Below are 14,665 nucleotides of genomic sequence, written 5' to 3'. Positions count from 1 at the left end.
TATCATGCTTCTGGATTGGGATATAGACTAAAGATATCAATTCTTTCTAAACTAATTATGCATTTAATATAATTGATCAAAATGGTTTTCTAAACTTGGCCAAGATATTCCAACATTTCAGAAGTATAAAAAGCAAAAATACTCAAAAAGTTCAAGCAAGAAATAGCATACACAATATAAGGAAATATCAATAATTTAAAAGAAGGAATGAAATACACAAAATCATTATTACTAAGGTGGTAATTACTAAGTGAGTTTAATTTTTTTCTTTATACTTTTCTGCATAAGTTTGTCCCAATAAGCTTATCTACTTTCATAAACTGTTGAAAATAACAGCTTATTATATTTTTATAATCTGTCTAAACTTACAGTCAAATGATGGACTCAATTACGATTTTCATTTTTTCTTTATACATGTCTATATTCTCTAAACTTAGTACACAGAGCACATATTACTCCTAAATTCAGAAAAAAAATTGTTTTAAAAAATTGTCTTCCAACATCCATCTTACACTGTGGTGAAAAGTCAGCCAACACCCCACTGCTCTAATTTTAATGTGTTTCCTCTGGTACAGTCTTCAGAGGCAATGGAAAAAAGTTTCAGTTTTCAAACAACAGGTGATCTGACCTGTCATCTTTTCTGAAAGAGCTAAAAACAGTTAGCCTAAAATTCAGCCTTCCTATGAATTGCTTAGTTTTCTGTGAAAATGTTAGTTTCTATTTTTGACTTACTTTTGACAGAGTGAAGAACATGAGATTTTTTTCAAGAGAAGCACAGCCTCCTCTTTGACAACAGCAAAATAAATAAATAAATGAAAGAAAGAAAGAACCATATTTCCTCAAAAGATATGCACATTGAAATGACAAAAGGTTTCCTTTATTGTGCACTTTACTACAAGTTGTAATTACATATGTATTTTTAGGAAGATAATCAATCTGTCCATCCTTCTAACCAACCATCCATCCATCTATCCATTATCTTCAGCAATAATCCCTAACCCAAATTTGTGTTTTTCTTTCTTGCGTGTATTTTTATAAATGTATACATAGATATTTATAAATAATGCATAGCATCAATTGGCATTTTCTACTTCACAGACATATGAAGAAATGTGACCATACAATCTCACGGTTTATTTCTTTTAATCATTGTTTTCTCTTTCTCCATACTTCCTCCTGCCACTGATTTCTTCTTTCTCAAGTTCACCATGATTATATATATACACAAACTATATATATATATATACACACACACAAAGTCTGTAGTAAGTCTAAGAATGTTTCCTTAGATACTGATTCTTTTATTTGCATGGGATAGATTCTAAGGAGGTTATGTATTTTTTTTCAATAATAAAAGGGATTCATGAAAAATGGGTAAGTATCCTTTTCCCCATATCTTCACTTTCAAAATTATTGTCCTTCCAGTCTGTTAAGTATAAATTATTATATCATTACTATTTTAATTTCATTTCCCTCCTCACTGCTACTTACGTGAAGCACATTTTCATACCTTAACTTTATATGATTGGCCCTTCTATCCTTTACCCATTTTTCATATAGGATTTTGTTATCTTATCAATTTTGAAAGAACTCTTCCTATATGATAAACATCGATGGGGTTCAGGACAAGCTACCTCAAAAATATGGTACCTTGGCATACTGAATATTTTTTAAACTGAAGGAATTTGAGAAACAGCACATGCAGGAAGAACTTTCTGACCTTTCCTTAAAGCAGGTCATAAGACCCTCATGCGAGAGAGGTGCTCCCTACACCCAAAGGAAGGAAACCTTCTTATCTCTAAAAATGAAGAGACTAGAGGCATCTGATTAAATGCGGCTTGCAAAATTTTCCCCAGGTGACTTAGCTCATACCCTTTGTCTTATTATAGTTTTCCATAACTTTCCACTCTTCATCAGATCTAATATAAAAATGATCTGGTTTAGCTGTGTCTTTGAGTCCTCATTTCCTTATGAAGTCTCCTGTGTCATGTAAAATTTGAATTTATATGCTTTTCTCTTGTTAATCTGTCTTCTATCAGGGATCCCAGCTGAGAACTTAGAAGGGTAGAGAAAAGAGATATTTTTCCTCCTCTGTAATATTAATCCTTTTCCTATCTTTTATGCTACCAATATTTCTTTTCTAAGTTAACTGTTTCGAAATTTTACCATACTACTTTTGCCATATATTTTTAAATTTTTTATATAAATAGATATTTCTATTATTTACTTTTATAGATTTGTGATTTCTCATCTCAACTAAGACAGTTTCCTACCCTTAGACTGTGTGTATATATATGTATATACATAATCTCTTCAATTTTCTTATAGGGATTTTATTTTCAATTTTTCATACATTTTTACTCTATCAGGAAGTTATTTTTGAATCTGAATTATAATAGGGATCCATTTTATTTTCTTCAAGTTTGACAGGCATTATACCAACACCATTTATTTAATAATGCACTATTTTCTCAATGAATTAAAATATCTTTATCTTCTACTAAATCCTTTTATATAGTAAATCCATATCTGGATTCTCTCCTCCACTAATCTACTTGCCTTTTCTTATGCCAATACCATATTGATTTCATTATGGTAACTTTATAGCATGATCCGAAATCTGGTAAGGCAAGTTCTTCTCATTTTTTTCTTTTTCTCAAAAGACCTTGTCACTTCCCCCATATATACTCAAGAGTATATTATCCAAATTAAAAAGCACACACACACATCAGTTAAGGTGAAATCAATTAAGACACTTCCTGGAAGTACAATAAATGCATATATGAATTTGGGGAAAACTGGCTTTTTAATAATTCTAATCCATTTTACCCCCAAACAAATATGTTTTCTTTTTCGTTCAGATCTTGTATGTCTTTCAATAAAATTATATAGAATATATATATATATATAACTATCTTTACTTGGAAATATGTCTTTCTTGTTAAATTATTAAATATTTATATAGTTTAAGGTACTTTTAAGAATGGAATATTTTTTCCCATTTCCTTTTCTAGGTAAATACTATTTGAGTAGATTTTACTTGTTTATCTAACCATCTTATTGTATCATCTTAGTAATTTTATAAGTCCTTTTGGGTTTTTAAGTACTGAGTCAAATCATTATAACAAAGAGACTATTTTAACCTTTTGTTTTAGTTTCTTAATTACATCTGCTAGACTTTCCAAAATATTGATTAAAATACTTATAGAAGTTAATCCATACTTACAACCTGATTCTGACTTAGATTGTTACAGTATTTCACCTTTTGGGAAAATAATTGCCATTTGTCCTTGGTTAATAGGATATGTGTATTTAAGCAGTTTATTTATATTTCCTTTTAACTCAGAGATTTTAATAAGAATAGCTAGTTGATAATTGTGATGCTTATCAACCATTGATTGACTGATATGGAGCCATCCCTGTATTCCTGTATAAAATCCTAATAGGTCATAGGTATCACTCTTTTAATTAAATAATTAAATAATGTGTGAATTAGATATGCTATTATACTTTGAATTTTGCATTTATATCTTCAGTGATGTTGGACTTTTCTTTTTTCTTACATGCTAGCAGGATTAGGCATTAAAAAGATGCTGGATTCAGTATACAGTGAACTTTAACAGCTTTCCATATTTACCATGATCAGGTAAATTCTTTCCTACTATTTAAGAGCTAGATAACAATTGCAAATCTGGTCATAGTGCATTTTTCTATGTACTTTAGTTACCTTTCTAATCTCTTTTATGATAATAAATTATGGAAGTTTTATAATTATTGAGTCAATTTTAATAATTTATATTTTGCTAGGACATAATTCACTGCATCTAGGTTTTACATGTTGCCACAGAATTGCAGTTATAATATCTTATAATTTATCTTGTCTATGACTGGGTCTTCTCTCTCAATCTTAATCATTATATTTTTGCTCTCTGTTTCCTTTAACAATCAGGCTGAAAAGGGATTTTGTCATTTTCAAAGAATGATCACTTGGGATATTTTTATCCTTTATCCTTTCTTTGTTTTCATTTTCTTTGATTTGAGCTGTTACCTGTATTAACTCCTCCCTCCTGCTTTAATTGATTTATTTCATTACTCTTTAATTAATTTATTAAATCAGGCAAAAGAATTATTTTGAACTAAAGAAGTTTCAGTAAGATTTGAGATAAGTAGTATAGTTTAATAAAATGAGATTATTCGGTAATGGGTAAAATACATCTCAAATCTGTCTCTATTAAGAGATGTATGTCTTTTAGCAAATCATTTAATATATGTAGCTAATAGTTTCCACATCTGTAAACTGAAAAGAGAATACAGAGTCTCAAGATTCCTGTTAGGTAAAAAATTGCACCTGATAAAACTGATAAATTATAAGCTACATTTGAGAAAGTATGGTGTTTGAAGGAATGAGAGACCTTGGGAATCACTGCCTTCAGAAACAATAACATCTAAGAAAAAATCAATTTTTTCTATGATAGTGAAATTTAATGGAGACTTATACACATTCTATAAATGTACAGGTCATAATCAAGTGAACTCCTAAGATGTTTCACAAATATGAATGCCCTAGTACAAGATCTTTTTAAAGAAGGTGCATCTAAGTTGGATTGCTTAAAATGACAGAAAGATTTAAAGAAAAAAGTTAGTACCAGGTCATAAAACTACATCCTCATATTTTCTTATAAAAAAAGAACCTAATGTTAAATCGTTTTTAGGTACCCCATAAACCCTGTGATCTTCCTAACAAAAACCTTCGTATGCTTATTTACATTTTTATTGGGAGAATTCATCACACTGATAGATTTACAAAGAGTCTGGGGCCTGAGAGAAGCTGAAAAACTATTCTTAGATTAGTAATCCAACTTTCTACCTTTAGTCTGTGATTAAACCTTCCTATGGTCATAGTTCTGCTACTTCATGAAAGAAATCTTTCTATTGTTGGACAGTTACAACTAGTAAAAAACTCTAGTTCACATCAACTCAAAATTTAGCTCTAAAATTTTCATCTGTTTTGTTGATTTCAGTCTCTGGAGCTTGAGAGAACAGAACAAGTCCCCATTCCAAAAAATAACCCTTTACATATTTGGAAATAATCATCTTAATTTTCAAGATGTTTTTCTTATTCAGGCTGATGGCTTTTAAACAATACAGCATAAGGATGTAACTTACTAATTCGGATTTTTTCTTTAAAGGAAGATGCTTTTACCACTCAGGAAGATAATATTTTATATTTTGTAAAAGTTCTACTTCTGCAGAATTCTTACAAATTTACTCCACTAAATCTGTGGCAACTGTAACTCATAAAATACTTTAAAATTATTTTTAACCTATGGGTTATTTGTCAAAATATTATTCATGGGTGGATTTCAACACATCTTCAAATTTTAGCCAAAAATCACTTTTGTATTAATATTTACTAATTCACAAGGGATAAATGTAGTAATATTATTTTAAGTGGTTCTAAAAATACCATGTACATTAATTCTTTTGCAGAAAAAAGGGCAGAAATACTTAGTGAAGCACATCCAATAAAAGAGGACAAATTCCAAGATGGTAAACCAAACTCTGTAAAAGCACCAAAATGAAACAATTATACAAGAGCATTACTTACGGATAGAATTTTGAAAGCTGTTCAGCTATTGCATAAGCTGCTGGGTCTCTGTCTAAGGCATACACAGTAATATCTGACTCCTTCTGCAAGATGGCTTTTGTATGTCCTCCTGAACCAAATGTCATATCTAGAAAACACTAGCCAACACAGAAAAAGAAAATTACCACTTAGCATGAACAAAATTTACTCTTGCCAGCTACCTCAATTTCTAGACACACATAATCCTATTCAGAGCTGACAACAAACAGGAAAACCATTACAGTTGTTTTGCCTAGAGTTTAGTTTGTTATACACGAGATGTGAATCAATTATGAATGATCAATCCAAGAGAATCCGTCAGATTATCAGAAAATGCTAATCTCCGGCACAAGCTGGGCAATTCAAGACAAAATTTACATTTCCCTCCATAAGGTCAAACTGGCCACAGTGTTGTGTTGTTAGCTTTTTAATAATGCTTTCAAGCACCTGGCTAATAATATTTCCAACAATTTCTCATCATTTGGAGGTAGTTTACAATTAGTGTGGCTGAATTATCTCAAGTTCTCTAAATGCTTAACATTAAACATAAAGATATTCAAAAATACAGAGAGAGCTAGAGCGTGTGTGCACAAGAGAGATTATACCTAACAATAGTCCCAGGACAGGACTTTAAAAATCTAACCTGAAAAAATAGACAAATTAACAAATCAGAACTGGAAAAAGCCCAAGGCTTAAGGTAAAACACCTGGGGTAAATTCTAGCTCTGCCACTAAGCAGCTACGGAACTTAGGAAAGGTCACGTAAAATTCTAGTGTCTTTAGACTTCTCCAGAGTTTAAAAAGAAAAAGAAGGTCTGGAAGATACCCAGGTGACATACAATTTCTCATCTAAATCGAGACACTTTTGAGAGGGAAAGATTTGCCAGGACAACAGGATATGATGTTTGAGAATATGTATATTTAAGTGCCTAGATCACTCTAGATACAAAATAAACTTAATTGGATCTGAATCTATTTCTCGGCTATATCATTTGGCCACACTATTTTAAAAAAATAGGTCACATTTGAGCAAGAAACCAGACCTGGACCATGAGAAATAGATGTGTGAACAAAGCAGTTGATTGTAGCTAGTTTGGAAGTCAAGACACTCAGCACATGCCCTCAAAGTTATGCTCTTAGTTGAATGTGCCCTCTCAATAAGCTTTACTGCTCTGATGAAAATAAAAACAATTATTCCAACAACATTGAATACTATGACAAATAACACACTATAAGCCAGACTGTTAGACATATTTAAACATATAATTTTTAAAAAATTCATGTGTACATTGCACAAAGGAAATTCCTATGGTGGATGTGAACGTTTCCCTGCTCTGAATGTTATAACGTATTTCAGGGGAGAATGGTCGGAGACAAGGCACAATTGTGCTTTGATTTTTTTGTTACAGCTACCATGCTGAGTCCATCCTCTGATCAGGTCCTCAGAAAAGTTAGCCTGTTATTCAAAGAATAATATGGGAGAAAATCTTCTGATCAAAAGTGAGAAGAGAAGGGATGTAAAATAAAGGAGAGATGTAAATGTGGTAAAAATGGACAAGCACTGCTTTTTAACATAAATGTGTTAGCATAACTTAACCTTGCACTTCTATCACTGTCAGCACAAAAGTTATGGCTACACATATTTTTTACCTTTTTAAGCAGTAACTTTAAAACAACATTTAAGGTCTTATTATTTGTATGGATGTTAGGAGTACATTCTCAAGATCAAAAAATTTCTTTTCCTGGTCTATACACTTATTTTATGCATCTATGAGCAGGTAAAAATCTTCCACCATAGCTTACCTTAGTTTTAAAATTGCTAGAGGCTTAGCCTAATTTAAATAAAGAACTTTGCCAGGCAAAACTATAAACCACTTTTTTGTTATGCCTCAATTGTATAACCCTGGATTTAAACTAAGAGTATATCAAATAAAATAATTTACATATGATTACCTTATCCCAAGCCAGGAAAGTCCCAATCAATATTTAAAAAGAAAAATCCTCATTATTAAAAATATTCTGGAAAATATGAGATGATGATTATAATTTAGATGATTATTTTTTATATATCATGATTATGACCTTGGAAATGTACTGACAATCAAGGAAGTTTCCATTGGAAAAAAATAATCTATTATTACCAGTCAGGTGGAACACAAAGCAAAAAGTGGGAAACAAATGGGATTTATGAAACTAGAAGTGAACCCCACCAAATGTCCCAGGTTAATAGGTGATTAGAGCCATCGATTTTCAGTTTTTAAATTCTAATATACACTGCCCATCGAATATAGTAAGAGACCTCTAGGCCTTGTGAGTCACTCAGCACTGCAACTGAAAGGGAGCCAATTAGGGTTTCCTTTCTCCTGGGTCATTAACTTGACATAAGAGCATATCTTTTAATTTGTACAAGTTGATAATAAAACAAGGAACTGGACAAATTTTTTGTTTAACAAAAGCATAATAATAAATAAATCTGAATGTTTTGAAACAATCCTTTTATGAGTCTCAACTATGCATATATTCAAATGTATAGCTTATGCTCCAACTACATATGGAACTCTTTCTTTGAAATTATCTGATATAATTCATCTAAAAAGCCAAACTCATATTTGATACGAAGAGATTTTTCTGGTAATTTCACTTATCACTTGTATAACCCTGTCCAACTCAGTTTAATTCTCTGAGCTTCGGATGCTTTGCCTAAGAAATGGGGATAAAATATGACCCTGTTTACCTGAGAGGTTTATAAAGATTATCTTATTTCTTCCTTATAACCACCTACACAGAATTTTACCTACACAGAAACTATGATTACACTAAGCTAGTAAGTGGCAAAGGCAGGAATTGAATACAGGTGTATCGGGCTCTAAAACCTGTGTTCTTTCTGACACCACTCTGCCTCTGCATTAAATCGATAAAGCCTATATTTGCACACTGCTTTATGGTTTCCAAGCAATAATGTTTTTCTACTTGGTCTATCAAAAGCTCTGTAAGAGCATATGAACAAATGGCATTATCCCCATTTTTACAAATAGAAAAATCAGATGCAGAGAGATAATGTGCCTTAAAAGATCGTATTACTAGTAAGTGAGGGAAAGAGAATTCTAAACAAGGTCTCACCAACTCTGAATTCTGAGCTCTTCCTGAAAAAAAATGAAAGAGAAGAGGGGAGGGAAGGAGTGAAAGAAAAAAATAAGAAAACAAAGTGGATGGTATAAGAAAGAATCATGGCAGAGATGGCTTTACAAAAATTATGCAAGAAAAGTTTAATGTTTTATATATGACTCATTCCCATTGGAATTTAGGCTCTTGAAAACCAAGTTCTTTCTTTATCTTTATGCAGCAGGTTAACGCTTGAGATATGTATGTATGTCTCTCTCTTCCTCTTCTCTTTTAAGCAGCTGCCTAGGTATTCAGAGCTTTAGAATGTATATTCCTTGAGGATTTTTGCATATTGAAAGAAAAAAAAACTTTCTATCTTTCCTGTCGTTTGAAAACAATCACTTTTGTACCTTTTAGTTACAAAACAACAACAAAGTTCAGAAAGAGAGAATGCTAGTTACTCTGGGTAGGTGGTGTCTTTAAGGAAAAGAGAGATTTCTTTGAAATTGGGTAAAAGAGAAAAGGAAAACATGAACAAATTCCAGAAAGGTGTAGGACCAGTGAAGTGACTGGCAGGTGATAAGATCTCAGAACAGCTGGCTAGATGATGAACTAAAGGAGGATGGACGCTCAATCATGGGATTCCCAGTGCTACCAGAGATTTCCATCCTCTCTGTAATACAGAAGTAGAAGCTTTGGTCGTAGAGGGTCTAAACAGGTTAAAACAAAAGGCATCTTAGGGTAACTAAGTGTGGCATGAGGTGAGTAAGAAGATGCAGGGCCTCTGCATAGCTCTGGATGGTGTGTGGGGTCTGGGGGACAAGTGAATTGATGATTTCTCAGCACAGGGACACTGGGGATCAGAATCAAAATGAAAGGGATTTAAAGGGAAAAAAAATCCTATAATTTGAGGAAGAGAATTCATCACAATTCTCCAACTTTGCCTCCAGTTTAATATGGTAGTAGGTGTTAAGTATATATTTAATGATGTGATATAAAAAATGAGCTCAGCCTCCCAATGGAACTACGATAAACACAGCAACACTCATTTGTGCACATGAATTCAGAAATACTCCTCAACATATAAGACTCATTATGATAAGATCACATAAAATAGTCATAAGATACCCAACTTTTAAGTCATTCAACATCAATGTATTCCTAATATCACCAACTGTCATTAGTGAAGAGAACTTTTTCAGAACATTAATAATGATCTATAATTATATAAATCTATAGCATCATGTTTTTATTTGCTGATCAGTCTCCTTTACATTTGAAATAAGAAGATGAACATCTCTTATTTTAGGTTAGCTCTTTTAATCAAAACAACTAAATGACATTTTATTCCCATGGTCTTCTAAATATCATAGAAAGGATTAGATTCTACTTTTCCCCAAGATGAGTCACACTTGAATAGCTGAGCTACGGCTGTGGATCTGATATGGACAGGGTACAGACACAGACTTTCAGAGCTCAGAGGGATATAGCAGACTATGCCACCTCCTCATTTCACTTATTAGGAGACCTAGGCCGAAAGAGGGTAGGAGGTAACTAGTTGAGGGCAAAGCTAATATTAAAACCCAGATCTCTGCTCCTTCCACTTCAACTTATAATACTCCCCCATAATAATCACACTGAAAAGAAATACCCAATTATTCTTTGAAAATGTATTTTTTTCTTGATACAAAGATAGATACAAGAGGGAACTCTGCACCTTAAGCCTCTAACACAGCTAAAAGCAGTCACTGTTCTACCATTTTAACTTTCTTAAGACTTTATGATGATAAATCTGTTGAATTAAATTCCAAAGACAATTATGTTTCATATGTGGGCTAGAAAAAAAATGTCTGTCCACTATGTGTAACAACAACTGGTGAAGACGCACTTCTTAAGTTACAGTTCTCAAATTGATCTTGAAATTAAAAACAAAAAACACTTAAAATCATAGATTCATGGATGATTCAACCTAGAAGTACCCACAGAAATAACCCAAGTTTAATTCCATCATTACATACTGCTTTTTCTAGACTCTATCTAGCACTACCCTTTCATACCTCTCGAAAGTGATATCCTTTAAGACAGCTAAGGCTGCTCTTTGAGGGGGAAGACTGACAGGAATCAAGGGATTTGCCCAAGATCACCCTGCATAAATAGTTACTGATTGTTTTCCCAATCTAAGATTTCTAATCATTGAAATTTTCACACTGGAACAATGCTGTTAAAATTGGACAAGAAAACATTTTTAGCCATGAACAGTACAAGGGCAGATCTTCCAATTTTGTTTTCCTAATGTTGATTAGTCATTTCCAATCTGTGCAAATTTTTTAATAGTAAGTTCTTATCTGAATTTGGAAACAATATGGCCTGATTTCACTTTAAAATTTCTTCCTATGAATATTTTCCTTTCTGGCAATTACTAATTCTAAATTTTTAGAATTAGTCTTTTGAAAAAATTTTAGTTAAATCACCTACTTCTAACTGGTTTCATTTTGAAATACTAAAATGTCTCAGGCATGTACTTAACTTTCTAGATTTTTTTCAGGAGGTAACTGAATTAAAATGCACAGCATTAATTAATAATCTGTATATTTACTAAACATTCAGTAAGATAAAGCCATATGAGGTAATACGAAGATAATAACTTATGGGCCTTCCAGTTTGGTAAGAGAATTTAGACATGTACACAAGTAACAACTAGTAAAGAGAAATCAACAATATAAGAAAGGTGTATGTGTGTGTGTGTGTGTGTGTGTGTGTGTGTGTATATATATATATATATATATATATATATATATATATATATATATATATATATAAAACATTTTACCAGGAGTTAAAAAACATACTAATTTTAATTTCTCACACTTTCTTCTCACTCTCCATATTCTCCAAATCAAATTAGATACCAAGTCCTGTTGATTTTCCATAAAAATTATCTCTTAAATCTTTCCACTCCCATTTTTTAACTCAGGCCCCCATATTTCTTTGCTTTATTATTGCTCATAACTCATATCCATGCCTTTAATCTCAATTCTAATTCTTCTTGCTACACTGTTAACAGGATATCCTTTCTAAAATAGAATTGTAGCATGTGACATTCTTATTTAAACTTCGTCACAGGCTCTCCACAACTACACGATAGAGTCCAAACTTCTAGGAAAAATGGACACTAGTCTTCATATTCTGGCCTTTACATTTCTTTCCAACATTATCCCACTACTCCCAGACATGAACTTCACGATGTATTCTCTAGCCATACAGAAGTACATGTAATTATCAAGCATACCAAGCTGTCTCATGCCTCCTCTCCCTTTGTCTTTCCACATCTCTCAAATTTTATTCTCAAACAGTTAAGAGAATCCAATACATCTTTAGCTGTATTCCAACTATTCCAAGAGTTGAAAGTACAGTAGCAGGCCAAAATAGGCATGGGTCTTACTCTCATGTAGCTTTCAGCCTGGAGGTCTTAGTATCTTTAATATACTGTTCCTTCTTTCTAGAATAACCCCTGAAAGATGCCCCAGATATTTGTGTCCCTGGTGCCAAACAGTAAGTAACACACGAAATATAATCAACAAATAGCTGCTGCATAAATAAATAAGAACAAGGAGAATTAGATCTTAACAAAGGCAAAGACATAGGAAAGGATATGTCAGATATAAGGATGGCATAAATACACAAACACACATACACACACTCATTTAGTTTATTGAATGTGACCATCCAAACTGCACTCTGAGCCAAGTTACTATGATTATCACTATTTTACAGAGGGGAAACAGGAGGTTTAGAAAGGGTCAGGTAAGTTGTCTGAGGCACTGTTAATGAATAGTGAAACCGGATTTTAAGAACAATTCTGTCTCCTGAAACTGTACTACAAACTACTTTTTTTTTTTTATAGAGGTACTATAGTAATTAGATGTAGTGCATGGAGAAGTGAGAAAAATTGCTTAAATGATCACAAAGCATGCTATCTAGGTAACTATGAGGACAACAGGCACGATTATGCATTTATTGTGTGCCAGTGCTCACTATGCCACACACTTTAAAAACCTGATCTAATTGAATTCTTACCACAGCCTGTATGGTAGGTAAAATAATTCCACTTTACAGATAAGTATATCCGAGCCATTTCCTTAGGAAAGCATGAATTGCTGGTACAATTAGAGATAGAGGCAGAAATAAGTTAAGTATACCCTGCCACCTCCCAGTTAGTGTTAGAGAGGCCAAGGAATAACTTCTTAATCCAGAAGAGAGAAAACTGTAAAATATGTGAAGATACACGCAGCTTGATAGGGAGGATAAAGAGGTTTAAGAATTTCAAATGGGAATAGAATAACTCTTTGCAGTAAACTTGAAACAGTGAAGTGAGGGACACTGCCAAACAGAGATTGTAAAGTGAATAATAAAAAATAAAATCCACAAATGTAATAGGGTCAATTATAGTAGCATTAATTCACAGAGGGAGCAAGAAGTTTGGTTTCCAAAAGTATTTAAAGAACATTCAATTCTAAGTGTATTTTTAAAAGCTCATCCTAATAAAAAAATATTAATACATGCAGAAAAAAGTAAGATAAATAATTTTCATTATATAGATACACACTATGCAGCCTTTGGGAATATTGTGCCCCAAATACAGTGTACCTGGCATACATTTTCCAAAAGCAACAGCAGAACTCCTTTGATGTAACTAATGAGACATATGTTAACAGAGAAGAGCTAGTTATTTGGATATGATATGATATATCATGATATGTGATATATAATGGACATTATGACTACAAAAATTCACTAGAAAGAGTGATCTGCTCTGTAATGCCACTGAAATGGTTATAATTGCTAAGGAGATACTGTTCTATCATGTGTACTTAAATCACTCAAGACTATCAGTGACTTCTCTCAGGCTTTACTTAGGTTTTCTGTCTAATCTCTTGACAGGCAAGACACTGATGCATTGGCAGACCTAAAATAAATTAGAACGTGTAGCTGTGAACATAGAAGGCCACCAACCTTATAGTCAGCGAACATTCTGAACAAACCTTTTTCCTACAAAACCCCTTGATTTATTGTCTTGTCAAGGTCTGTTGAGTATCTGTCTGCTATGCGCTTATTTTGTTTTATTTGTATCTATTCCATGGGCTTACATAAAAGAAAAAAATCTCAAAATAACATAAAAGTCATACCACAAACAAAATAATCAATGTATTGCAATAAATTTATCTCCTTTCTCATTTTGTGAAGAGTATTGGTGTCACTCTGATGATTCATTCTGCTTAAATTCTGCAAACATTTCATCTTGTAGCTTAAACTCTAATTCACAAAAGAAATCTTGACTTATAACAAAACTTATTTTTTCTCTTCTTTATAAAGTATGTTCTTCAATTATATTAAATTAAATATTTGGAGTATTCATCCTTCCTGGTGATGAGTAGCTTTTACTTCTATCTGTAACACAGAATGAATCTCAGTCATAAGCCCCAGGCTCATACAAGGGACTGCCACGTGATCAGCTTTCAGATACAATGGTTGAATTAAAACAAATAGCTAAAAATAATATGGCATGGGTGGTCTCAACAAGCTCAATTTCACAAAGGTCTCAGGCCAAGACAATGAAAGTCTGTCAGTAAGTTTTTTAAATAAGAAAAATAATTTTTAATCTACACCATCAAGAAATTCATATACCATATTCTGGACACACTTTCTCATGAACAGTACACAACTACTGAGAATGCTATACAGTTATTTTCTTCTAATAATAATTAAATATATACTGTTTATAGTATTTGGAAAAATGTGAAAATAATGCAATACTGAACTCGTTAACAAATGTGTTCAGCATATTCTCTTTTCAAAAAATTTTGGTAAGGGCAAGACATTTTACTAATGGTGGTTTCAGCATGGTTCTAATATTAAATTCTTAACATCATTAAAATAA

General features: G+C 32.4%; 1 protein-coding gene across 5 annotated transcripts in view; it reads right to left on the bottom strand.

Moving 5' to 3' along the window:
- Positions 1 to 14,665, bottom strand: part of METTL15 (methyltransferase 15, mitochondrial 12S rRNA N4-cytidine) — a 188,003-nt gene that overhangs the window by 102,093 nt on the left and 71,245 nt on the right. For all 5 annotated transcript variants that reach the window (XM_015252028.3, XM_006198349.4, XM_072969703.1 and 2 more), the window contains one exon: positions 5,609 to 5,745. In XM_015252028.3, coding sequence (XP_015107514.2) covers positions 5,609 to 5,745 — 137 coding nt within the window. The remainder of the gene's footprint in view (positions 1 to 5,608; positions 5,746 to 14,665) is intronic.

Source organism: Vicugna pacos, chromosome 10 (assembly GCF_048564905.1).
Source record: "Vicugna pacos chromosome 10, VicPac4, whole genome shotgun sequence".
NCBI lineage: Eukaryota > Metazoa > Chordata > Mammalia > Artiodactyla > Camelidae > Vicugna > Vicugna pacos.
The sequence above is the reverse complement of the archived record's forward strand: the minus strand, read 5'-3'. Positions and strand labels throughout refer to the sequence as shown.